General features: G+C 36.9%; 1 protein-coding gene across 1 annotated transcript in view; it reads right to left on the bottom strand.

Moving 5' to 3' along the window:
- UGGT2 (UDP-glucose glycoprotein glucosyltransferase 2) overlaps window positions 1-25,057 on the bottom strand; it is a 139,497-nt gene that overhangs the window by 27,385 nt on the left and 87,055 nt on the right. Inside the window, 9 exon segments of the mRNA XM_014590932.1 lie at window positions 109-204; window positions 1,998-2,083; window positions 4,493-4,577; window positions 8,942-9,027; window positions 9,426-9,472; window positions 9,475-9,583; window positions 13,464-13,653; window positions 18,013-18,092; window positions 21,514-21,616. Coding sequence (XP_014446418.1) covers window positions 109-204; window positions 1,998-2,083; window positions 4,493-4,577; window positions 8,942-9,027; window positions 9,426-9,472; window positions 9,475-9,583; window positions 13,464-13,653; window positions 18,013-18,092; window positions 21,514-21,616 — 882 coding nt within the window.

Raw genomic sequence — 25,057 nt, 5'->3', positions numbered from 1 at the left:
AAGAGAGCTGGGAGATTTTCTTCTTCATTATATATATTCTTTTATTTTTCTCTGAACTTTGGACTGTGCAAATGTACTACTTTTCAAAATGATACAAAAAATATCTACCTTAAAAAGCGTTCATACAGATGGCCAGAAGCAACTGAAAAAATGTTCAGGACGTCTTTTTCGTCTTTGTTTTCTTTATGCAACCTTATTGTGAAACTTGGAATAAAAAAATAGTAATAGTTTCAAATAAACTTTATATGCTTAAATAAAACACTGTTTGATTAGCAATAAAAACAGGCACATCTTTCAAAAGGAATAGTTACTAAACTGTGAACAAATTCTTATCCTAACAGTTATGAGTTATTGATATTATAACACATGACAACTAATATCACTTGTTTTTGTGAGCTTTTTTTTAAAATCTATTAATGTGAAATATAATTATATTGTTTCAAGGTTAGTTTTTATCTTTTTGTGAGTGGCTCAAAGTTGTTCTGACAACGAAGAATGCATTACAGCCTGCCATGGCCATATCTAGTGTGTTACAACTTTCAATGGCCAATAGTGGAGGAAGAAACAGAGCACGGAAGTGTGTAACTGTGGCACAAGAATTTATGTGGTTGACAAAGAAGGTTCTTCAGGGGCTCCTTCAAGCTACAGTGCTGTAGGAAACGTCTACAGTTTATAAGCCCTCTGACCAGATATAGGCTCCCCATTATGAAGGTCCTGGACAGACACTCTCAAAAATGCCCTGATTAGTTTCCTTTCCTTCAAATCATCTCAAAATGAATTATTTTGATTCTTTGTCAATATCCAATTCAATGCACATACTGAGTACATAAATATTCTCTCTTTTTACCAAATAAGGGGTCAACTATAGAAAAAGAAGCCTAGATGGGGCAAAATCCAAAATGATGGGAGAAAAATCTGCTAAGGCTGTTGCCTTATGTGGTCTAACATTTCTATTTCTCATCTTTGATGAAATGATCCATTATTTACTATAATTCAAATTAAGTTAAGCTCTCTCAAATGGACTTTCAAAGTCTCTACATTGTGAATCTACAGCAGGCTGATCTTGATTTTATCTGCCCTATATCCTTTGCCCTTCTAGTAACCACAATCTGGTATTCTGGGGGAGTCATTCCTCCTGTAGTTTCATTTTATGAGGTTTAAGTGGGACAAGCCTTCCCCCTGGCATTAGAGGTAGGCCTATATCCCAAATCTGGTCAGCCGGAATCACAGTGATCAGTTTAGTTTGGGACCCATGGCTAGAGCTGAACCAATGAGTCAGCTATTGAATATCCTGGTGGGCATTTGGAAAGAGGAAACATTTCCACTGGAGATGGGAAACAGTTACCTGTAAAAGTATGAAAATGAAGGAGACACAGAACTATTAATACTAAGAAATGGAGAAAGTTTCCAGACATTACTACTGGAATGTCCAAAGTCAGATCTACTCCTGGATTCTTTAGATATGTGAGCCAGTATTTTCTTTTTTTTGATTGATGATATAACTAGTATAGGCCCAACCTAATTTACAGATTTCCTATTATATTGGATACTGCAGCTTAGCTGGCTACTTTGAGTTCTTTGAGGAGAATACCCAATCTTTCCATCTCTCTGCAACTTGGTACCTACACTCGACCTCCAGCTTTTCAAAATCTGCCTGTCCTTTAAAACACATTTTAGCCACATGCTTCTCCATGAAGTCTTTTCTAACTTTCCTTCTAACTAGATATATCTTTTTTCTCCTTTGGTTTCTATGTAACACTTACAGTTGCCTTACGACTCTTGCTCCTATGCTGTTAAGATTTACGTATCTATCTTATCCCTCCTAAAGAAGAGGATCTGTGTTTTAATTTTTACCATCCTCAGGTTTTCCACATACTATACCCTTCATCATTGTATTGGGTCATTGGAAAAATCATGACATATTTTTCTATGCAAAAATGCATCATGACTTTTCTGATGACTCTGAAGTTTTGTGGTAAAATATCATTAGCAATTACCTCCTAATGGAATCCCACATTCCTTTTCTTTTTTCATCTTTTTCAGTAAGGATATCTTCCTTAATTCTATCTGGTTTCTTTTGTACCTAGATAACATCATAGAGAAAAATTTTAGAATTAGCAGCTTTATGGTCAGAGAGTGAAACACGCTGGGCAAGATTACTCTTCAATCAGCCAGGTGCAGTAAGCCAGGTAATATCTTAGCACAAAATTACAGACACAATCTAACCTTCAACTACCAATTTAGATTCCTGTTTTTAGTTTTTTTGGTGGTTCCTTCTCTACTGCTAAAAAATGTGTTGATATCTATATTTATTGATGAACTAACTCCAGATATAATGAGATTAGTCTGTATTCGCAGAGTTTAGAGGTTATTCACTTTGTGATGACAGAGAAGTAGCTCACTTTTATCACCCCTCCTTTTCTCTCTTGGTCTGGAAGTTCTGGAAGTAACATTTTCAGCTTTTCCACCGAATATCTTTTATGACTTGAAATAATATTTCCATTTCCCATTTTCTATTTTAACTCTTTCAACAATTGCTCCTGTGCACTGTTCATACGGCAAGGATACTAATACCTCTACCCTTTCCCTCTGCCTCCCAACTTGCATTGGTTAAACCTTTACTTTAGCACTTGTAAATACAGGTAACACTTAATGTTTAGTTTGGTAAGCATAACTGTGTCCTTTGCATTTTGCTATGGTCATTCTAAAACTTGAAAATTAGCGACTGGTACTTACTATGGCAACACAAATAGTATCCTTTAATGTGTCTGAAAGGCTACCAAAGCTGTACTTCCTCTGTGTAGTTTCAATGACGAGAGTATCAGAGGAGACACTTGCTAATTCAAATGCATTCTTCCCTAAATTTCACCAAAAGAGAAATATTTTTCTTGGAATTTTAATGTCTTTTTTTTTTTTTTTTGCAGGGAGATTCACATATCGGAGATTCACATATCTGTATGTGTCTTCATTACCCATAATATTTTAATATTTTACAGTTTATTACTCATGTTAAATAGTGGTCTGGAATACCTACCTTCCTGGAGACATTTTTTTAGAGCTCAACGATTAATTACCTGTTTATTTCTGAACTTTCTTTTCACTGGTTTACAGATTAGTTTCACCATATCTTAAACTATCTTTTTTTTGGTCTTCATCATCATTATGAGAGCAAACCACCTCAAGAAGTGGTGTGAAAAAATTTTTCTAAATCTTCACACTTCAGAAAATAACTTTATTTTGACTTCACATTTGATTAAGAAATTGGCTACATACCCTAGGTTCCAAATAATCCCTCCCCTCCCTCCAGAACACTGCAGGATCTGGCTGCCTTTTAACATCTATTTTGAAAATGAAAAGTCTGATGCTGGTGTTAGTGCTGTTCTATTATAGTGAATTGCCTTTTCTCTTCAGTAGCTATTGGAGTCTTAGGTGGGACGTTTTAACTCATCTTATTTGACTGTGGACTATTTTGACATTAACATTTTTCTCTGACTTTAGGTATAGGATACCGTCCTGTCTCCATTTTCTCTGTTCTTTCTTTCTGGAATTCCTTAACGGGATACTGAACTTCATGGAATCATCCTCTATGCTGCTTACCTTTCTTCTAACTTTTTTCTGCCTTTTTGTTGTAATTCTGAGATATGAATGGTTAGCAGATAAAATTGTATTAGAAAAAAAATTGTATTAGAAAACAAGCGACATAGCCATTATGCCAACTGCTGGTCCCTAAAAAAGTCAGTATTTAAAAAAAAAAAAAAGACATGGAGAATGGAGTAGGAAAATCTAAGATATGACCTAGGTTTGGCTAGGTCATAGAATGGTTGTAATTGCTATCTTTTATCAAGTCTTAAGAATGTGTGGCCTTCAGCCAGCCGAGGTGGCACAGGTAGTAGAGTGCCATCGTTCAAAGAAAGAGCCACATGGGAAAGTCTAGGGTTTGGATCCTGGATCTACCTGAACATGCCTGACGACTGGAGGGCTGAGGAAGGATCATGGCATGAGAACCTGTTAGGGGACATGCCTCTCTCACTGCCTCACGAAACAAATTCACCATTCAACACACTCTTATGAAGTACTTTTCAAAGCCAAACTAGCTTATCCTCATAACAGTCCTATAAGGTAGATTCAATTGTTATCCTCATTTTACAAGTAAGGAAGATGAGACAGAGGTTAAGTCATTTCTCTAAGTTCACACAACTAGTGGATAGCAGAGTCAGTTTTAAGCCCACTCCCGTTATCTTAGATTGGTAGATCTAGTAGCTATATCATAACTTAACAACAATCATTCTTTCTCTCCTATCTTCAAGTTCTGCTCTCCCTTCATGAACTTAATCTTTTTATTTCCCTTTACTACTAGAATTTTAATACAAAATTTTAGGTGGTAAAACTGTAAAATTAGTTGTGAAATAAATGTAAATCAACTACTTAAGGACAGAAAGAATAATTCTTAATATTAGAAACAAAGGCTCTAAAATAATTCTGCTTCACGCACTTGCACTTCAAGGATCTTGCTTTTGAAGCTGTTTAATACAACAATGACATCTTCTAATTCTGGTTCAGAGTCAGTTCCTTTATGCCTGAAAGTAGAAAAACATAAATATCTGTAATTAATTAAAGAATAAACATATAATTTTAATGGTATAGATAGAATAAATTCATTTTGTAATAAACCTAAGTACAATATTGCATGTGTATATATGTTTGCCTTTCATTAGTCAATTTAGATATAATACATTGTATTTTCAAAATGAGCCAATAATTTTTAAATTAATACAAATTAAAGTTACAAAAAAGTAACTCTTTAAATTTCAATTTATCATATCTCTAATATAGTGCAATGATAATTAAAACGTGAAAAATTTTCTAGACTTAGAAGGTGTTTATATATCAAAGGAATCCTACACTCAACATCTATAAATATCCACTAGCCATTTTTCTTTCTTTCTTTTTTTTTAATTGTAATGGGCACATGAACTTGCCAGAGAAAGCAGAGAAAGCACCTCTTAGTGGGACATGGTCATGTGACAATCCCTTTTCTCCATTTCCCCATGCTATGAGAATTTTGGACAAAGATGCACATGCACCCAACGTGTTTTTCAAGTCAACAAAAGTTGGGATTTCCAATGCTGTCAGCCATGTGGGATTTGGCTCTCTTAACCACTAAGCTCCAGGAGGCCCTCTTCCAGCCATTTTCAGATGCCAATGTTTGACACACATTGTTAAGCTCATGAGACTGAAAATGTGTTTATGATGTCTATTTGCATCACTTTAAGATTTCTATTTTATATTGTACATAACACAGCTCATTCTCTAATTTTCAAAATTACTTCAAAAATCAAATATGACAGCTGTGTTCAGTAACTCTTAAACTATTCTCACTATGCACTAAAAATTCTTTTTTTTAAATTTTTTTTTTTTGGAGAAGTTTTTGCTATAGGGCGCATGTGCTCGCCAGAGAGAGATAGAGAGGTAGAAAGTGAGAAATCACCCCCCAGGGGGGATGGCCACGCTGCAATCCCTTCTCCTCCATTCTCCTCTTGGGATCTTGGGCACGCACGCACACGTGCCCGGCATGAGTTTTAAGCCACCGAGTCTGGGACATGAACCGTGGTCGACTACATGGGAGTCCAGTGACATAGCCATTATGCTAACTGCTGGTCCCCATGCACTAAAAATTCTATTGTTAAAAATATTTACGGGGGGACCAACATATGGCATAATGGTTACATCACGAGACTCCCACATGGTCGACCATGGTTCAAGTACTGGACCCGGTGGCTTGAAAGTCATACCGTGTGTGTGCGTACATGCCCAAATCCCAAGAGGAGAATGGAGGAGACTGGATTGTGTGTGGCCATCCTCCCTGGGGAGTGATTTCTCACTTTCGGTCTCTGTCTCTCTGGTGTGTGAACATGCTCTATAGCAAAAATTGCTTTAAAAAACATTATGTGACCAGCTAGTGGCATGGTGGTGAAGGTGGCTGGAGCCCGCATGGCCAAGATTTGAGTCCCAGACACAGTGGCTTGAAAAACACGCTGAGTGAATGTGCATGTATGTCCAAAACCCCAAGGGTTTTGTCCAGCGACATAGCCATTATGCCAACTGCTGGTCCCTAGACCTTAATTCAAAAACTGTAAAAAGAGATAAAGAAGGCCATTACATGTAATGTGAATATATATGGACCTGAAATTCATTTATTAGTTCTGTAACATTTTTGTGGGATCCTTAGAATTTTCAGTGTATAAGATCATACATACACGTCTGCAGACATGGATAATTCGATTAGTTCTAATTTGGATGTCTTCTATTTCTTTCGCTTGCTTAATAGCTCTAGTTAGGACTTATAGTACTATGTTGGATAGAAGTGGTGAGAATGGACATCCTGCCCAGTTTAGAGGAAAAGCTTTCAAATTTCACCACTGAATATGATAGCTTTGGCTTGTCACAGATGACCTTTAGTCATTTTAAGATTTTATTTTATTTATTATTATGTTAAAATTTGCTATAAGCCACATGTGCTTACTAGATAAGAGACAGAGAGAGGAAATACGAGGAAGCAAACCACCAGGTCTGGGACTCAAATGTGGTTGGCCATGTGGAAGTCCAGAGCCTTAATCACCATGCCACCTGCTGGCCCCCATGACTTTTAGTGTTTTAAGGGCCATTCCTGCTTTTTTTTTAATCAAATTTGTTCTGGATTTTTATCATTAAACATGTTGAATTTGTTAAATGTTTTTTCAGCATCTGAGAAAATCACATAGTTTTTATCCTTCATTCTGATAATGTGGTATGTCATGATGTAGATCTGCCAATGTTGAACCATCCCTGCATCCCTGGAATAAATCCCATTTGATCATATTGAATGATTCTTTTAATGTGCTATTGAATTTGTTTTGGTAGCATTTTGTTGAAGACTTTTGTGTCCATGTTCATCAAGGATATTGGCCTATGATTTTTTTTGTACTGTTCTTGCTTGGCTTTGGTATCAGAGTAATGCTGACCTTCTAAAACTAGTTTGGAAGTAGTCCCTCCACTTCTATTTTTTGGGAGGGGATTGAGAAAGGTTGGTATTGATTCTTTAAAAGTTTGGTAAATAGAAATCAGCAATGAAACTGTCAGTTTTTGGGCTTTTCTATGATGGGAGGTTTTTTATTTGTAATTCAGTTTCCTGACTCTTTATTGGCCTGTTCAGATTTTCTACTTCTTAATAATCCAGTATTAAAAGGGTGCATCTAGGAATTTTCCCATTTCTTCTAGGTTATCCAATTTGTTGGCATATAATTGTTCATCATCTTTTATGATCACGTGTATTTCTGTGGTATCACTTGTAATGTTTCCTTTATCATTTATTTGAGTCTTTTTTTCTTAGTCTAGTTAAAGATATATCAATTTTGTTTACTGTTCCTGAAAAAACAACAGTTTTACTGAACTCTTCTGTTGCTTTTCTTGCCTCTAGTTCACTCATTTCTGTTCTAATATTTATTATTTCTTCCCTTCTACACACTTTGGGCTTAGTTTCTTCTTCTTTCTTTCTTTCATGAGCAAGAGGAACAGAGACAGAACCCAAGTAGGGCCTTCAGACTGTTATCCACTTCCAGCCTTTAGCCAGCCTCAAATCATGAGCAGTCACATGCTTGGCATACTTACGGAGATCTCCAGAATTGAATTAGGAACATGCTCATATGAAATTGCCTCTCAAAGCTTTGTGTTTTACTGCAACACCACCATTGATGCCCTATTCTTCTTTGTCTAATTCCTTAAGGTCTACTGGGTGGGACTGCACCCTGGGTCTGCTGGAGCTGAGGCCATAGTGACTGGTCCTGCCTAGGGTAAATGTAAAGCCTTGACCCAACAGGTCTATGAGTCTAAAGCCTCGGGTCATTTGGAGTGACTTGGCTCTGGGGTGAACCTAAAGCTGTGGGCTGTAGGACTGGGTGGATAGGCCTGAAGAGCCTGGTCTGGCACTGGAAGGAGTCGGGACCTTGGGGCTACTGGGAGGTGAAGTGGGCTTGAAGACTGCTATGGTTTGAATGCTCCCCTACCAAAACGCATGTTGAAATTTAATTGCCATTGTTAACAGTGTTATGAGGTAGGGCTGTTAGGAGGTGGATTAGGTCATGGCAGAGGCTGTCATGAATGAATTAATGATGTTTTTCCAGGATTAGGTTAATTATTGAGGGAGTGGGTTCCTGACAAAAGGATAAGTTGGGCCTTCATTCTGTCTTGTGTGCTCACTGCTGCTCTCTGCTTTTCTGCCATGAAAGGACCCTCACCAGGTGCCAGCACTGTGCTCTTAGACATTCTAGCCTTTAGACTATGAGTCAATAATTCTGTTTTTAAAAGATTATCCAATCTGTGGCATTCTATTACAGCATCAGGAAAAAAAAAAAAAAGAAAGAAAAAAGTCTTCCAAGCAGGCCTTGTACCTGAATCTGGAGGATTCAGGTCTGAATCCTGGTGGCTCAGGACTCAGGTACCAGCCTGTAGTCTAGAACTGTGGAAGCCTACCTGGTACTGGGTTTTATTGAGATGAATTTGGTATTGAGGTTCAAGACAAGGACAAGTACTTATTTTCCTCTTTCTCCCAAGAGGAGAGTATTTCTGTCTAGACTGTGCTGCTTGGGGTTAAGGGAGATGTGGCGCAGGGGGTATAAAACTCTTTCCTACACATTTCAATGCATCTGTTTTTATTCTTGTGCTTCGCCCAGGTGTTGTAATACTGTGCCTAGTTTGCTAAGCTCTTATTAAGGTATTTTCATGTACAGACAGCTGTTCAAATCGATGCTTGTGCAGCAAGATGAGCACTGGAAAGTCCTGTACTACCATCTTGCAGACATCTGGATGTAACCCAGTCTTGCTAACAATTTGACTGTTTCTCTGATTATCTTGCTTATTCACATAAAAAAAACACAGAAATTTACAAGAGGTTCATATAACTCACCCAACTATTTGATAAATATCCTCAGATTTTCCTTGGCGTAATTTCAGAATCCAAGCACCTGGGTTGGCTTTTAATTGAAAATATCCCTTTTAAGATTAGAAAAAAGTGATCACTGAATTATATGACTAAACACATATTCAACTGTTCACCAAAGACTATACAATGATCAACCAAGAAGGGGTTTACTAACTGTGGAATGAATACATTCTACAACTTGATTCCAAGGAAGATTTTATAATAACATGAAAAAAGCATATTCTGAAAGTATAATTCTCCCCATTTTTATTTAATTACCTTGACATTCCAACTCAGTTTTGTTTACTGTAAGCTATTCAGCAACAATGTAATAGGATAAGGATGATTACATCTGATGCTCGCCTTGGTGGCACCCATACTAACATTAGTTCATGTCATTAGGAGAACTTGGAGAACGTCACCAAAATGTCAAACTAAATATCATCAGTTATATATTTATAGTACTTACGAGATTAGCCATCACTATTGTATCAACCATGACAGGTTTATTTTTGTTCCCAGTGTAAACTGCAGACCCCGAGGAGGCTGTTCTGTCAGCGTATCGAAGCAATGTCCTTTGAGTAGTAGATATTCTAGTTCGTATTCTGTGGTAACTGTCCTCTCCATCTGTGAGGGGAACAGGTCATTGTTTTTGGTATTATGAATCCTCATACTAATTTAGCACTAAATAAATGTTATAGTTTTAATATTAGCCAACATATTTTGGTAGGTAATTTCGAGCTTTTCTTTAACCTGAGTGAACTGATTAGTTAAACGAGTTTCTTCAAGACCAAAGCACATAATGATTTGTGTGTGTGTGTGTGTGTGTGTGTGTGACATCAGCTGTACCCCAACCTTGTGATGTATGTACCAATATCAGCAGACAGGAGAGATGTGAGCATAAATGGGTGCTCTGTGACATTAAATAGTTGGAAGACCTCTTCAAGACAAATTGAGATGGAAAATCCCCAAAGAATCTGCTTCAGTTTGCTGCTGCCCTGGAGCTTTCACTTCAGTCTTGGCAAGAAAGCAGTTATCATCTACTGCCTTTCTTGTAATGTTTATACTTACTTACAAATTAATCAATATGATTCATTAGAAATGCTTAATTCAAAGGCTTAATTTTTAAATTTAAAGCTATAAAGACAAAAACAAAGTGGAAAGAGGGAAAAACAGAAAGTACCTGGAGACTAGATGTTTATATAAACATCAACACATCACTTTCTATTTCTTCTTCTCACAATTCTTTTTCTAAGAAAGTATAATCTGTGCTTTACATTAAACACCACCTCCTAAAAAACATGCCCCTATCTCCACAAATACCTTTTAGAATGGGTGACATTTCCAGTTGCTCTCAGATTTTCCTTATTGCAAATACTTATTTTAGGGACACAGCTTCTCTACTTTATATGAACATAACCAAACATGAAAATATTGGGTCATTGGAAAAGTCATGACAGATTTTTCTATTGATATGTTTTTCTATGCAAAAATGCATATGACTTTTCCTACAACCCAAAAAATCTAATAAGTTATCTCCACACACAGCAAAGGCAGTGATGCTATGTATATCTAATTTTATTTTGCCTAATGAGGTTTTCAACTATAATTAAGTTGAATTAGTTGTTGAATTATTACCATTCTATTAATGAACTTCATACATATTTAGTCTGCAGCCCAGAGTACTTTTAGCAATTTTGCAAAAAGAACTATTTTCAAGGGACAGTCTTGAAAGATGTGAATGTTTAAAATTAGAAGGAGATCATGGAACCAGCAGTTGGCATAATGGCCATGTCGCTGGACTCCCACGTAGTTGACTGTGGTTCGAGTCCTGGACCCGGTTGCTTAAACTCATGCCGGGTACATGTGCATGCATGCCCAAGATCCCGAGAGAATGGAGCAGAAGGGATTGCAGCATGGCCATCCCCCTTGGGGGTGATTTCTCGCTGTGTCTCTCTGTCTTTCTGGTGAGTACATGTGCCCTATAGCAAAAACCTCTCCAAAAAAAAAAAAAAAAAAAAAAATTAGAAGATCATAGAGATCATCTAGATTATTTCAAAAGACTGTAGTGATCTTTTATTTACTCCACTTTCTCTTTACTGGGTAAACAGCCACTGTTGTTTTAGGTATTTTGGTATCTTTTTGATACATCCTGTGATAAAATATAACTGGATTACCTTTGGATCCAGTTCTCATAATGAGTTCGAAGAACAGCAACACTAAACTCTGGGTAAAAGCAACTGACCCTTTAATTTTTTGGCTTTCTTGTAACCATTTTTATCACCTTTAATAATGGCATAAATACTGGTTGTATTATGAAGTTCTGTAGTTATAATTATGTGCATAAAATCCTACTAAGAAGAATTTTTCTACATTAAGTTTTTTTTTTTTTTCTTTCCAGGTGTCTATGGATTAGGGATTCTCAATCTGTACTAGATTTGCTACTCACTACAAGAATTAGATGTAGCAATGAGCATGTGTGCAAAGTCGTGTACAGTGACAAATCCTTCCTTGCTAATCTCATCTTTGCCTTGGGTGTACTTTATCCTATCACCTAAAAGTCCTTTTTTTTTCTATTCTAGCAAATTATTTTGTTTGTCATATTTGTCTAGAGTAGTTGCAGGTAATATTCTAAATATATAAAATACACAATTGAAAAGAAGAGCTTAAGCTGAGAGGTGGTTAACTTTTCCAGATTTACAATTTCCTTCTGTTTATTCAAAAAATCTATGAAGACATAAAAAATTATTTCCTTTTGGTATTCTAACTTTAGAGCCAGAATTTCTGTTCATTTGAACACCTTCTTAAGAAACTACAAGGCTGAATATTCATTATCCTAACTGCTTGGAACTAGAAGAATTCCAAAATTCATTTTTTTTTCAGAATTTGGAATATATGCATATATATAATGACATTTCTGGGGATGCGATCTAAGTCTAAACTTGAAATTCATTTGTATTTCATATACACCTTACATAAATATTCTGAAAGTAATTCTATACATTATTTTGACTGTGACCTATTACATGAGGTCAGGTGTAGATTTTACGCTTATGGAACCATGTTAGTGCCCAGAAAGTTTCTGATTGTGGAGTTATTTCAGATTTTTGGATTAGGGATTCTCAATCTGTACTAGATTTGCTACTCACTACAAGAAAATGCTTTTAATCTTTAATTGATTAATGGCTGCTAAAATTTTCACCAGCAGATTAGATCTGAAATGATTTCTAAGCTGTTCTCATTCTCCTTTACAGATATATTTTACTACACTATCTTCATGAAGAATTCAATAGACACCGTAAGAGATCTGACTGATCGTGGAGAAAACAAAAAGTTCTGTTACTGCTGTTTTACTTCTTCCAAGGCCATATCTACATCTATCCTCAATTTATTACTTTCCTGTCTTCCTATTATTTTCTTTAATTTGAAAGACAGATTTTTGGATGATAACTATGACTGAGTCTTGGGGTTTTTTGGGGGAATTCTTTTCTAGGTGGGCAAGTTGGGGGTACTGGTGAACATGTGACAGGTTAGTGATCCTACAGAATTTACTTATGAGTAGATCAAAAGACATTTGCCTAGAAGGAAAATCCTTAGACAAAATATAACATATGATCACTATAGAAAACAATTATTATGAATAATCTTAACCAAATTATTACAGCTTTATGCTTCAGTCAAGGCAATGACTTGGCTACATCCTAAAGGAGATGTTAAACACTGAGAGTTAGAAATAAGTCAGAAAAGAAGACAATGAAAAGAAGGAAGTATCTTCTTCTCAGTTTTTGGATATCGATCTTATGTAAACTCTCCTAAAATTATTCTATTTACTTAGTCATTTAGTGATTTCTGAATCCCTTTTCTCATTTGGAATTTAATACTTTTAAAGATTCAGTCTATTTTAAAATATTCGCCTTCCTCTCTTTTTTTTTTTTTTTTTTTTTTTTTGCGTGGACTGAATGAAAACAGGGGGGGGGACATGAAGTGTGACTCTTCACTAGACAAGGTCACCTGGAGGTGAGAGAAAGCCGCTGTACCTAGCTCCAGTATGCCAGCTAATAGTGACAGTAGTCAACAGTGAAAAGAGTGACTATTGACTATCTGGAGACTGAAATTTTGTTACCAGTTTTCTACTGTGATCTAGTTAGGACTGATTTCTCTGATTAGGAGAAAAAAAAATGTTTTTCAGACAAAACTTCTATGAGTTAAAAACTAAACCTGAAGGACAAAGTAGGTACTTAATGATGCTGTTCTAAGTTGCCATGCATCCAACTCCGTATTTCCTACACTGGTCATCTTAAAGTAGTCTTTGTGAGCTAGTGGTCTGAAGAAAAAAAAAAAAAAAGAGACAAAGGTACTGAGGAACCTGGAACACTAGAGATGGTGAATTTGGAAGCTAGGGAAACTTAAAAAGCAAAACTGGTTCAGGACCTAGAACCATAAAGAAGAAGAGTCAAAAAATATTTTCTTATGCTTTCTCTTTATATGACTTTATACAATCACTTACATCCTTTAGATGAATATTATCAAGGTCACAGTTGCTGTGTACGATTTCAACCAACCAGCCTTCTGGAGTAATCATGTTGAGGGTCAGAAGAGGTGATTCAGGGATATCCAGGAACTTTGCCATTGGTCCAAGAGACGGAACATTATTGACCCCTGACATCAGTTCTGGTTCCAGAACAAAACGGTAAAAGCTGTTGATAAAACAAAAAAATACACACTGTGACAAAAACTGAGATAATTTTTTTCTAATATTTGAAGATTGAAAATAGTTTAATGACATGGCCAAAAAGTTTTAAATGGAAAAAGACTGAAAATACTGTAGAAGAGTAATGCTTACAAATTATTTGGTAAACATTATTATCTATTATAAGACTATACACATTAGGTATCCCTTGTTGATTATTTCTTAACATGATTAGAATCCCTTTTAAAATATACCTAACTTTTACAGGTTCTAGTAGTTCGATCCTTTTTAAATTTGAACGTGACCTAGTTTTCATGTATTTTATTATTCTAACCATTATTAATGATATGAAGAGAAATGCCATAAAACAAATGAAATTCTAGCTGTAATTACAGGAGAGCTTGTAGACTTACCTGTAGTTTTACTATAGTTCAGCCTTCTCTCTCAACAGCAAGCATAAGTTAGTTATATTACTAAGGATAGTGACTTTTAGGACCAGCACACAGCATAATGATTACATTGCTGGACTCCCACGTAGTTGACCGCGGTTCAAGTACCAAACCTGGTGACTTAAAACTGACACTCTCTCTGTCTCTCTCTGTCTGGTGAGTGCTTACACCCTATAGCAAAACTTTCTCTAAAACAAATAAGCAAAAAAGAATACTGACTTTTACTATTTGGAGACTGCAATTAAGGTGACAACTGTGGGGTAGTTCTCTCAAACTCGAATGGGGCAGACATCTACTTCCTGGCTCATCCAGCTCCTCAAGGTTTTTGGAATAAGAGCTGCAGTTCCTCGCTAGCATTTGGCTGAATTTGTTTATGAGAAGCAAGTTACGAAGTCCAGCCCTCTCTCGACAGAGCTGGCACTCAGTGTGAATTCCAGGCAGCAGTGTCTACTTAGAAGCCATATCATACAGTCTGACAGAGAAAAAGTTAAGAATCACAGTGCAAAATCAGTGTGTGGTACTGTCAAATGCAGCAGAAATGTCAAGAATGAGGTATCTCACATTGCAAATAGCAATTTCTTGTGATTTAGTGAAAATAATTTTAATGTCAAAGAAGTTGTTAAAGTCAAGTTGTAGTGGGAAGTACGGTGAATGAGAGACAAAAAAAGAGTATGATCGTTCTTTGAAGAAGCTTAGATAGGAGGAATAAAGAAGAGGAAAAAAAATCAGTACTCTAGAGGAGAGGAAATTAAGTAAGTTTTAAAAATTTCCAATGGTTGGGGGAACCAGCAGTTAGCGTAATGGCTATGTCGCTGGACTCCCATGTAGTCGACCACGGTTCGCGTTCTGGACCCAGTGGCTTAAAACTCATGCCGGGTGCGTGTGCGTGCGTGCCCAAGATCCCGAGAGGAAAATGGAGGAGAAGGGATTGCAGCATGACCATCCCCTCTGGGGGGTGATTTCTCGCTTTCTGTCTCTATGTCTCTCTCTGTCTGTCTGGCGAGCGCATGCGCCCTATAGCGAAAATCTCTCCACAAAAAAAAAAAAAAAAAAAAAAAAAATTTCCAATGGTTGGGACCAGCAGTTGGTACAATGGCTATGTCGCTGGACTCCCCCGTAGTCGACTGTGATTTGAGTCCCAGACCCAGTGGCTTAAACTCACCCTGGGCACATGTGCATGTATGCCCAAGATCCCGAGAGGAGACTGGAGGAGAAGGGATTGCGGCATGGCCATCCCCCCTGGGAGGTGATTTCTCGCTTTCTGTCTCTATGTCTCTCTCTGTCTGTCTGGCGAGCGCATGCGCCCTATAGCGAAAATCTCTCCACAAAAAAAAAAAAAAAAAAAAATTTTTTTCAAGTGTACTTACCTTTCTTAGAGAGACAATGAGAGAGAGAAAGTACCTCCCCCGCATGGGGTGTGGTTACGCTTCAATCTCATCTCCATTTCTCCATCCTGTCAGGATTTCAGGGCAAGCACACATAGGCCTGGTGTTTTCCAAGCTGCCAGGGCAGAGGCTCAAACCATGGCTGGCTATGTAGGAACTGTCACCTTTAACCAGTAGGTAACAGGGCTGCCTTGGGGAGCAATTTGTTTTTAAATAAATACCTTTAAAGACTGAAAGGAAAAGGAGTGGAGAAGCTACAGATATGGAAAAGAGGGAACGCACAATAAAGGAAGGATCTAGAACAAATGAGAAAGCATGGTATCAAAATAGGGAGAAAATATTTACCTTTCTAAAGAGGAGAGGCCTGGCCCTAGGCTTGGTGGTTAAGGGTACCCGGTCCCATGTGGCTGACCACGTGGTTCTAATCTCTACCTGGCTTGGGAGGCACGTCAATGCATTTGTATGCAAGCCCAGAGTCCCAACAGGATGGAGAAATGGAGGAGAATGGATTGCTGCTTGACCGTGCCCAACTGCAGGGTGCTTTTCCCCCTCTTTCTCTCTCTGGGGAGTACATGCACTCTCTGGCCAAAAAACAAACAACAAACTGAAAAAAGGGAGAGAAACCTTGTTCTTCTGAAAGCTGGGGTAAGGGAGGGAGTAGGAGGTTGAAAGAATTCCTGCCCATAACCTTTCTCATCTCTGAGAAGAGACAATATTTATAAAAAAGAAAAGAACTAAGAGTAATGATGAAAGTTAGTTTGCTTGATAGAAGCTTCTCAGTAAGATACTGCTGAACTAGCATATCTTTACCATATACTCTAGAATATTAGGTATTCAGTTAGAGAAGTCAAGTTGTATAGATTACTTGTCTATATATTCAATGCCCCTACTCTTTCATATATATTTACAAAGATTTAAAAAAATACTATGGGAAGGACCCCCACCCCTGTGAAAAAATATTCTATACTCATGAAACTAACAGACTTCCCAAGTAGTGGTTGAAATGTTTAAAGCTTTTGTTTAGATTTAGAAATCCATGCATAAATGTAGTAATATTTGAAATACAAAGGATAAATGAAAAATGTAAAACTGAATATAGGATAAGTATAAAAGTTCCAGGGGGGCAAGGAACAAACCGCAAACTTTCATTTAAATTTTCTACATTTTCCATTTTATTGCTTTGCAAAAATTAAAAAAACAATACTCTATTTAAAGTATCTGCTGAAGGCAAAAATCCATAGCATATTAATGATAAAAAACACACACTGAAATTAAATCAAGGATGAACTGATTGCTACTTTTCTACCTTACATGTGCATACATGGTGTTTACTTTTTTGATTAGTTACACAGTTAAATTATAAGAATAAGCACGTTAACAAACCTTAGAAAGCCATACTAGTCCAAAGGCTCATGCCCTTTTTTCTACCCAATGACACCTAAAGGATATTAAATATTCCTTCCAGTGGGAGTAGCTTACAGTGAAAGTGACACTGATCCAAAATAAGAGAAAGAGTATATTTCTACCTTCACTTGAGAAATGAAGCAGTATTATTTCAACAAAGCAGTATTAAAAGGAATATTCATTTATAATGACAAGCAACATTTCCTAGATCATTGATCGATTATTCTATAGTAACTATATCCGAATGTCATAAAATGGTAAATGTGATAATATAAGAAAGATCATTTTGACAATTCAGCTCTGAATAGGTACTGAAAGGATAGCTGAACCAAAAATGATTTAATTTAACCTTCTATCTCATTGATAAATTTCTTTTTTCAATTATTTTTTTAAAAAGATTTATTTAACCTTATTTGTTCTTCTTATTTTTTTTTAACTTGACCAGAGAGAGAGAGAGAGAGAGAGAGAGAAAGTGATAAAGCAAGAGGGATTTGGGACTGCCAGGTCCAGAACTTGAACTATGGTCAGCATGTGGGAATCCAGTACCTTAACCACCACACCACCTGCCAACCCCCAATGATTTTTTAAGTAGATATTTTTAGAGCATGTTTCCAAAATAAGTATAATTCTATAAATCATGCAGTTAAATTGGATGAAGGTACTGAATTAGATTTATTCATTTTTAAATTTTTTTGTCCTACGGTATGGGCACTCGATGGAGAGAGACAGAAAGAGACAGAGAGAGGGAAAGTGAGAAATCACCCCCTAGAGAAGGATGGTCACGCCACAATCCCTTCTCCTCCATTCTTCTCTTGGGATTTTGAGCATGCATACACATGAACATGCGCCTGGGATGATTTTCAAGCCGCCAGATCTGGGGCTTGAATCACAGTCAGCCCTGTGGAATCCAGTTACCTTAATCATCATGCCACTGGATGGCCCCACATTATTTTAATATTACATCAGTTTTATATCAATGAAGGCTAATAAACTGGCCCAGTCTATTTCAGTGAGGTTTCTTGTGCCAGAAATAAAAAATAAGATCTAGTAACAATAACCCCCTTTTTTTTTTCCTTTTCTGAGCATTTGCAAATCTCTCAAAACAAAATTATGTTCATTCAGACTTACCTCTGTAAAGGGGCTTCTGAAAGCTTACCCCTAGAGTTCATGAACAACCTTATCTTCATGTTGATAACCTTGCCAAGTACCTATAAGAAATTTCCATATTTGATGTTGAATAACATAGACAGCTAACACTTACTGAGCATTAACTATGGACCAGGCACTGGGTTAACGCTTTATATCCACTATCTCAGTTGATCTTCACAATGTCCCCCTGAGGGAGTACTTTCGCAGTTAAGGCACAGAGACTTTAAGTAATTTTCCCAAGATCACAGAATAAATCATAGCAGAAGATTTGAACCCAAACAGATGATTTCAATGACCCAGGGTTGTGCTGCCTAGCTTTTGCCTGAAGAGACTTTCTTTCATGGATTCTAAACCTCCTCAGTACTGAAACACAAGCAAAATACGTAATTCCCAGAACCCTGATCAGCAAATACAAAATGACTTCACAGCCACACTGGCTACATTGTTCCTTTTTGAAATTTTACCCCTGATTTTAAGAAGATACAGGAAGTCTTTGGCTACATATAGGTGAGCTCTTTTCCTTTTGTTATAGAGGTGTCTGCCTTAGGGCACATGTACTTGCCAGAGAAACAGACAGTGAGAGGGAAAGTGACTCACTCCCCAGAGGGGACGGCCACACCACAATCCCTTCTCCATTCTCCTCCTAGGATCTTGGGCATGCACACACATGTGCCTGGCATGATTTTCAAGCGACCAGGTGTGAGACTCAAACTATGGTTAGCCATGTGGGAGTTCAGTGATGTAACCACTATTTCTGCCCCCAGAAATACTTTTTCTTTTTATCTTCCTGGAATATTAGTAGTAGGAGAAAAAACTAAAAAGTTTGTGGAAAAATATTATTAAAGAATGAGTTTATGGCAAGCCTGTAGCTCAGTGGTTTAGTCCTGTGCATTGGGACCAGATACCACATAGCAAGCTGAGGTTCAAATCCTGGCATCGTTGGCTTGCAAAACATGCTGGGCACATATGCATGCATGTCCAAAATCCTGATGGGAAGGATAAATGGAGATAAAACAATTGTAGCCTGACCATGCTCTGTTGGGGATGCTTTCTCTCTCTGGCGAGGGCATGCACCTTCTGGTAATTAAAAGAAAGTACTAGTTAATTTTTGTGCAGAAAATCTTTTTAAATCTATATACTTTTAAATAATGCGCATTTTCCATGAACTTTTAAAAAAGTTCTTAGCATGTTTAAGAGCTAGAATAGCAAAATCTTCCCGAAAACTATTCTTCTGTATTAATAAACATTTATAACAGATCTTTTTAAAAAAGTAATTATTTAATTTTATTCATCATAATCATTATTATCTTTTAATTTGGCCAGAGTAAGACAGAGAGGGAAAGTCAGAAAGCAAGCTGCCAGGTTCGGGACTTGAATCATGGTCAGTCAGGTGGGAGTACAGCGCCTTAACCACCACGCCACCTGCTGCCCATGTAACAGATCTTTATAATTCCATTTCCAAACATGATTGGCAGTGCAAGCTAATTTCTGACAAAAGTCATATTTTGAAATTTTGATAGACTATAACACCAGTATCACCCAGTTTGATTATATTAAATTATTATTAACATTATTCATCACACTTAATATCTAATTATTATTTTTTTCATGAAAGAGAGCGTGTGAGAGAGTGTGCATGCACACACGAGACAGAGACAGAATCCTCAACAGTCTCGCTGTGCCTCAATTCCCTTTCTCCAGTCTCCAGGTAGTTGGTATATTGGGTATGCACATGCTAGGCATGCTGTAGGTCAACTTGGTATTTACACCGACGCCACCCATGTGGCTTCTAGCACTGCAGATCGGTATAACACTGCCTGCACCTCCAAGGCTAAGCCTACCCATGTTTGCCTGTTTCCAAAAATAAGGTTGACAGCCAAAGAACAAATAGTTCCCACTTCTGAGAATATATATTTTTAAATGTGCCTAAGAAAAAAAGCATTGAATAATTTTAAATAGAGGTATTCTGAAATTTCAAACAACACAAGAAAACATATCACAATCTAATGTAACTATCGATAGGTTGTTCAGATTTAAGTACTGAAAGCCGTGTTAAAATTTTAATGTTTGAAATTCTTGGTAAACCAGTGAGCCACATAAATTGGGGACTGACAGCTACTACCGAACATTCATTTTCTTCTACTTTCATAGAGAAAGAATGTCCAGGCCTATGAAGGGCTTGTGGCTAAATTTCCCGGTTCCTCTTCCCCTAAAAGTGATACAATGAGCTACATGTGACTTTGAGTGGTGCCCTTGTTCTCCCTTTCCTGCTGGGAGAGAGCCAGAGGCAAATTTAGGAGTCTGACTGATGATCTTTTTTTTTTTTTTTTGGAGAGTTTTTTGCTATAGGGCGCGTGCACTTGCCAGAAAGACAGAGAGAGACAGACAGACAGAAAGCGAGATATCACACACCACACCCCAAGGGGGGATGGCCACGCCACAATCCCTTCTCCTCCATTCTCCTCTTGGGAGCTTGGGCACGCACGCACACGCGCCCAGTGTGAGTTTTAAGCCACTGGGTCCGGGACGCGAACCACGGTCGACTACGTGGGAGTCCAGTGACATAGCCATTACACTATCTGCTGGTCCCCCTACTGATCATCTTAAACTAGTAGACAGAAAGTACTTCATAGGGACGGCTGAGTGATGAAACAGATGGTGCCTGAGGCCCTCAGGCAGGGCAACCCTGGGTGGCTGACACTTGGGGCACTGGCTGGGTGGAAGACCCTTGCTGAAGGTACTATTACGGATCGTTCGCTAAAGTGGGCAAACCTACCAGAGTCACTATGTGCCCCTTTTCTTCCACTTGACGTGTTCATTCACCTAATGTTATTTATTGTAGTTTAAGCTTTTTACTTAATTGAGCCTAAGCATCAGCTTCCCTTCTGCACGGCACAAGGAGACACCTGTGTTTGTCTGCTTGGGCTGCCATAACAAAGTATCATAGACTGACTGACTTAAACAGAGAAATTCATTTTCCCTTGGTCTCGGAGGCTGGGAATTATAAGATTAAGGTGCTGGCCAGTTGAGATTCTGTTGAGAGGTCTCTAAGTTTTTCTGGTGGCTGCCACATCACAGTGTGCTCATCTGACCTCCTTTTCATAGGCTCGAGGAAAAAATTCTCTCTTTTCTGTCCTCTTCTTATAAAGTCACTAGTCTTACTAGATCAGGGACTCATCCTTAAACTTAATTACCTCCAAGGGCCTATCTCAGCTAAGTCCCATTGGAGGTTAGTGCATGAAACTCACTGAAATGTATTTCATATGTTGAAACACAAATTTTGGGGGGGACACAACTCAGCCCACAGTAACACCTCATCTTGGAACTGCAGTCACGCCCTGTGCACAGTTCTGTTATTTTATTTTCCACACAGAAATATGAAAATTGATTTAAGATGTTAAAGGCTCAAGAGCATAAATATTTAATTATACTTGAAAACACACTTGAAAAGATTATGTAGTCTAGTTTATATTTTCTTACCACCAATAACTGGGCCATCTTCTGTGCTCCTCTTGTCAATGGATCGACAATAGCAATGACATCAAAGAACGTACCATTCTCTAGAGGATTTATCTTTATAATGCTATGAAATAGAAAGTAAGGTGGAAGACCAGGTGTTAGGTTTATATAATTGCCTAGTTGATCATATTAGCTTTATATACTCTCAGAAATAGTTTTTTCTTACCAGATTAAAAATATACTGGTTAATTCACACCATAAAAAGCAAATTTAAAGTCTAATGCTGCGTTCAACAAATTACAAAGCTGGACAGAAGTGAAGAAAAATAAAAATAAGATCTTAATACTGACTAAAAAAAGGAAAACTCCCAAGAATGATACTTTTATAGTAAAAGGAATAATTTTAAGTCCTCATAATTCTCATGGATCAAACATTGCAAAAAATAAAATGAAGATGATTTATGTTTGTTGATTATATTTCTTCATATTTGAGAATGATAAAATTAACCGTTTAGGAGCTGGCTTCATGGCCTGGTGATTAAGGGAACTGGATCCCATATGGGTGACTGCATGGTTCAAACCCTTGCTCTGGTGGTTTAAAAAATACACCAAGTGTATGTGGATGTGTATTCAAATTCCTGACGAGATGGAAAAATTGGAGAGAAAGGACTGTAAGATGACTACATATCATGGAAGAAATAAACAAACTTTAAAATGTTTTTAAAAATGAACTATTTAGTACTTTTATTAAATTTAGTATTTTTTTTAAACTAACATAATAATGGGAAGGTTCAGAAATAAAAAATCTAAAGTTATCATACTTTATTATTGAAATATATAAAGTTATATTAAATTTTACATTTAATATAATTAAAATTCAATAGCATATTTTTGAAAGTATAGTTCAATTGAATTAGTATGAACACTACAATGTTCTAATTGAACACTATAATAATATAGGAAATAATTTTTCAAGTACAAAATTTGTTTTACACATACAAAATTACAGAAATATTTAGTCTTCTTTGGTACAGGAAGGCTTTTTTTTCTTTTCTACTTTTTTTGAAGTAAGAGAATTAATTGCTCAGTAATGAAATAAAAACTAATATAAACTTTCACTTCATCTATGGGTCATCTGAACAGAGAAATGAAAGATGTTTGATTTTATATGCAGTTGATGTAATTTAATTATGTTGAAGAAAGGATGACAGAGCAGACAACAGACCTTGCCAGATAAGTGTTACTAGAAATGAGATACAAATGAGATATTCTAATATTAAAGTAACTCTTTTGCTTCCTGTAGTTATCTTTTTTTTAAGTCCATCTATTTACTTCTTCCATGAGAGAGAAGAAAGGAGAAAGACAGACAGACAGACATTCCCAATATGGTTTCCACACCACTATCCACCCCTAGCCTCTGCCAGTCCAGATCACGGCATCTGTGCTGTAGCCAGTGTGCACAGGGAGGTCTCCGGATGTGAACTGAGGATTTTCCTACGTGAGTCAAGTTTTGTTGGGGCTGTGCCACCATCTGGCTTCATTCCATTCATTATCTCTGTGAAAATTTTACAAATTACTGTCATACTTGTAGCATTAATCAAAACTGGCCCTTTTATGCATGCTCTGCATGATATTACTACAGCTTAAGAATACATCTGCTTAACGTTGCTTTAGGTTTCTTTCCCCAGACTACTGCTAATTCTGTGAGGTTGTATGAATCATAATCCCCATCCTCTAGTTTTTCTGTCTTGATGTACATTCAAGATAACCTTCTTAGCACAATCCTGAGTCTACTAGTAGGTATTATACTGACGGCCTAACAATGGAAGTAAAATGTACTTTTTTTCTCATGCAACATTAACAGGAAGATGCTAATTCTACCTCTACCATCTCTTGAAGGTAATAAATTTGTACACAATTTCCAAGAAACTACTCATACACTTCATGCCATTACCCAGAAAGAGTAATGTAGAATATACTGATGGTCAATAATTAAGAAATCTTATGTCAGAAAAACAAAAACACTAGAGAACAGCTTGAAGCGTGAAGCATAGACAGTTCATCAACTATTACAGAAATACTGAACACACTTCAAACAGGCCATAGCAAGAGAAAGCTCTGAGCTGCATTTGGTTACAGTGCTATCTCTATATAAAATAGGTCAAATTATCTACTGAGTATCTTAAGGATATTGCTGAAGACACTGTTCATTAGATGGTATTCTCTTTTAGGAAGACTCATAGGAGAAGTTTCTTGTCCTCCTCTTTTAAGCATAGTTACATTTCACCTGAACAACTAGTGTGTTTTTACCTCATGGACTTTAGGAATTGTGTGAACTGGAAAACTCACAGCTAAATTTATGGCATGTTCATGGCAGGATGGAAGGCCATTACTGCAACAGCTGCAAGGCCTTCTTCAACGTATTTAGCATCAGTTCTCATACAACTTGCATTTGTCACTGCAAATTCCTGGGATGATGGGGTGACAGGACTGCTAATTTTTCTTTCTTTTTTTTTTTTGGCAAAGATACTAGAAGAATATGAAGTCTACACAGTCCGGAGGGAAGGGGAAATGTGTCATACACAGACTTAATAGAGAGCCTTCAGAACTGAAAAAAAATATAACGGTGCTTTTCATTTCTCATTTTCTTCCTGATTTCAATTGATCTCTACCCTTTTCTTTGTCCTTTTGCAAACCTACTAAGTTACCTAGTTAAATTTAAATATTCTCATAAGCCAATTTAAATTTTAGGAGAAATTAGGGATAATCAAACATATTAATGCAGTAATAACTGATATATAACTATTTTAACATATTTCTTTAGTCCTGTAAAATAAATCTATACAGACAGAAGCAGTGACAAGATGTAATGCTATGTTTAATATATACATATGTATATCACTAAAAAACTGTAAATGGATGCATTTTTATGTGATTAAAGAAATATACACATAAGGGACCAGCAGGTGGCATACTGGTTAAGGTGCTGGACTCTCACATGACTGACTGTATCTACGGCTTGAAAATCACCCTGGGCGTGTGTACGTACATGCCCAAAATCCTGAGAGGAGAATGGTGGAGAAGGGATTGCAGCAGAGTCATCCCCCTGGGGGGTTGATTTCTCACTTTTTCTTTCTCCAGCAACAGCATGTGCCCTATGGCAAAAACTCTTTTAAAAAATAGTATACAAATATGATCATGAAATTTTATATACATATATGTATGTGTATACATATATAGAGAGAATATTGATGTAGAAATTCAAATGAAAACTGAGTTCAAATATCTGCCTCATCTGTGCCATATTGCAGTATCCTAGCATCAATTTGCAGTTTCACCAACACCTTCTAAAATTAAGAAATAGGGTGCGACTTTATGCAGAAATTTTTATATAAAATAGGACTATACTTGTAAAATACTATCATTTTCCTTGACAGGAAAAAAATACAAAAGAAGCTTTTTGATAGTTTTTTAAAAATGGTATTTTTGGAAAAAATATTAAAGTTGGTAATTCTAAGGCACTTGAGTGAGCTTAGAAAATCTTTAGTATAATACAATACTGAAAC

The sequence above is a fragment of the Tupaia chinensis genome, unplaced genomic scaffold, assembly GCF_000334495.1.
Source record: "Tupaia chinensis unplaced genomic scaffold, TupChi_1.0 Scaffold000503_1, whole genome shotgun sequence".
Lineage (NCBI taxonomy): Eukaryota > Metazoa > Chordata > Mammalia > Scandentia > Tupaiidae > Tupaia > Tupaia belangeri.
The sequence above is the reverse complement of the archived record's forward strand: the minus strand, read 5'-3'. Positions and strand labels throughout refer to the sequence as shown.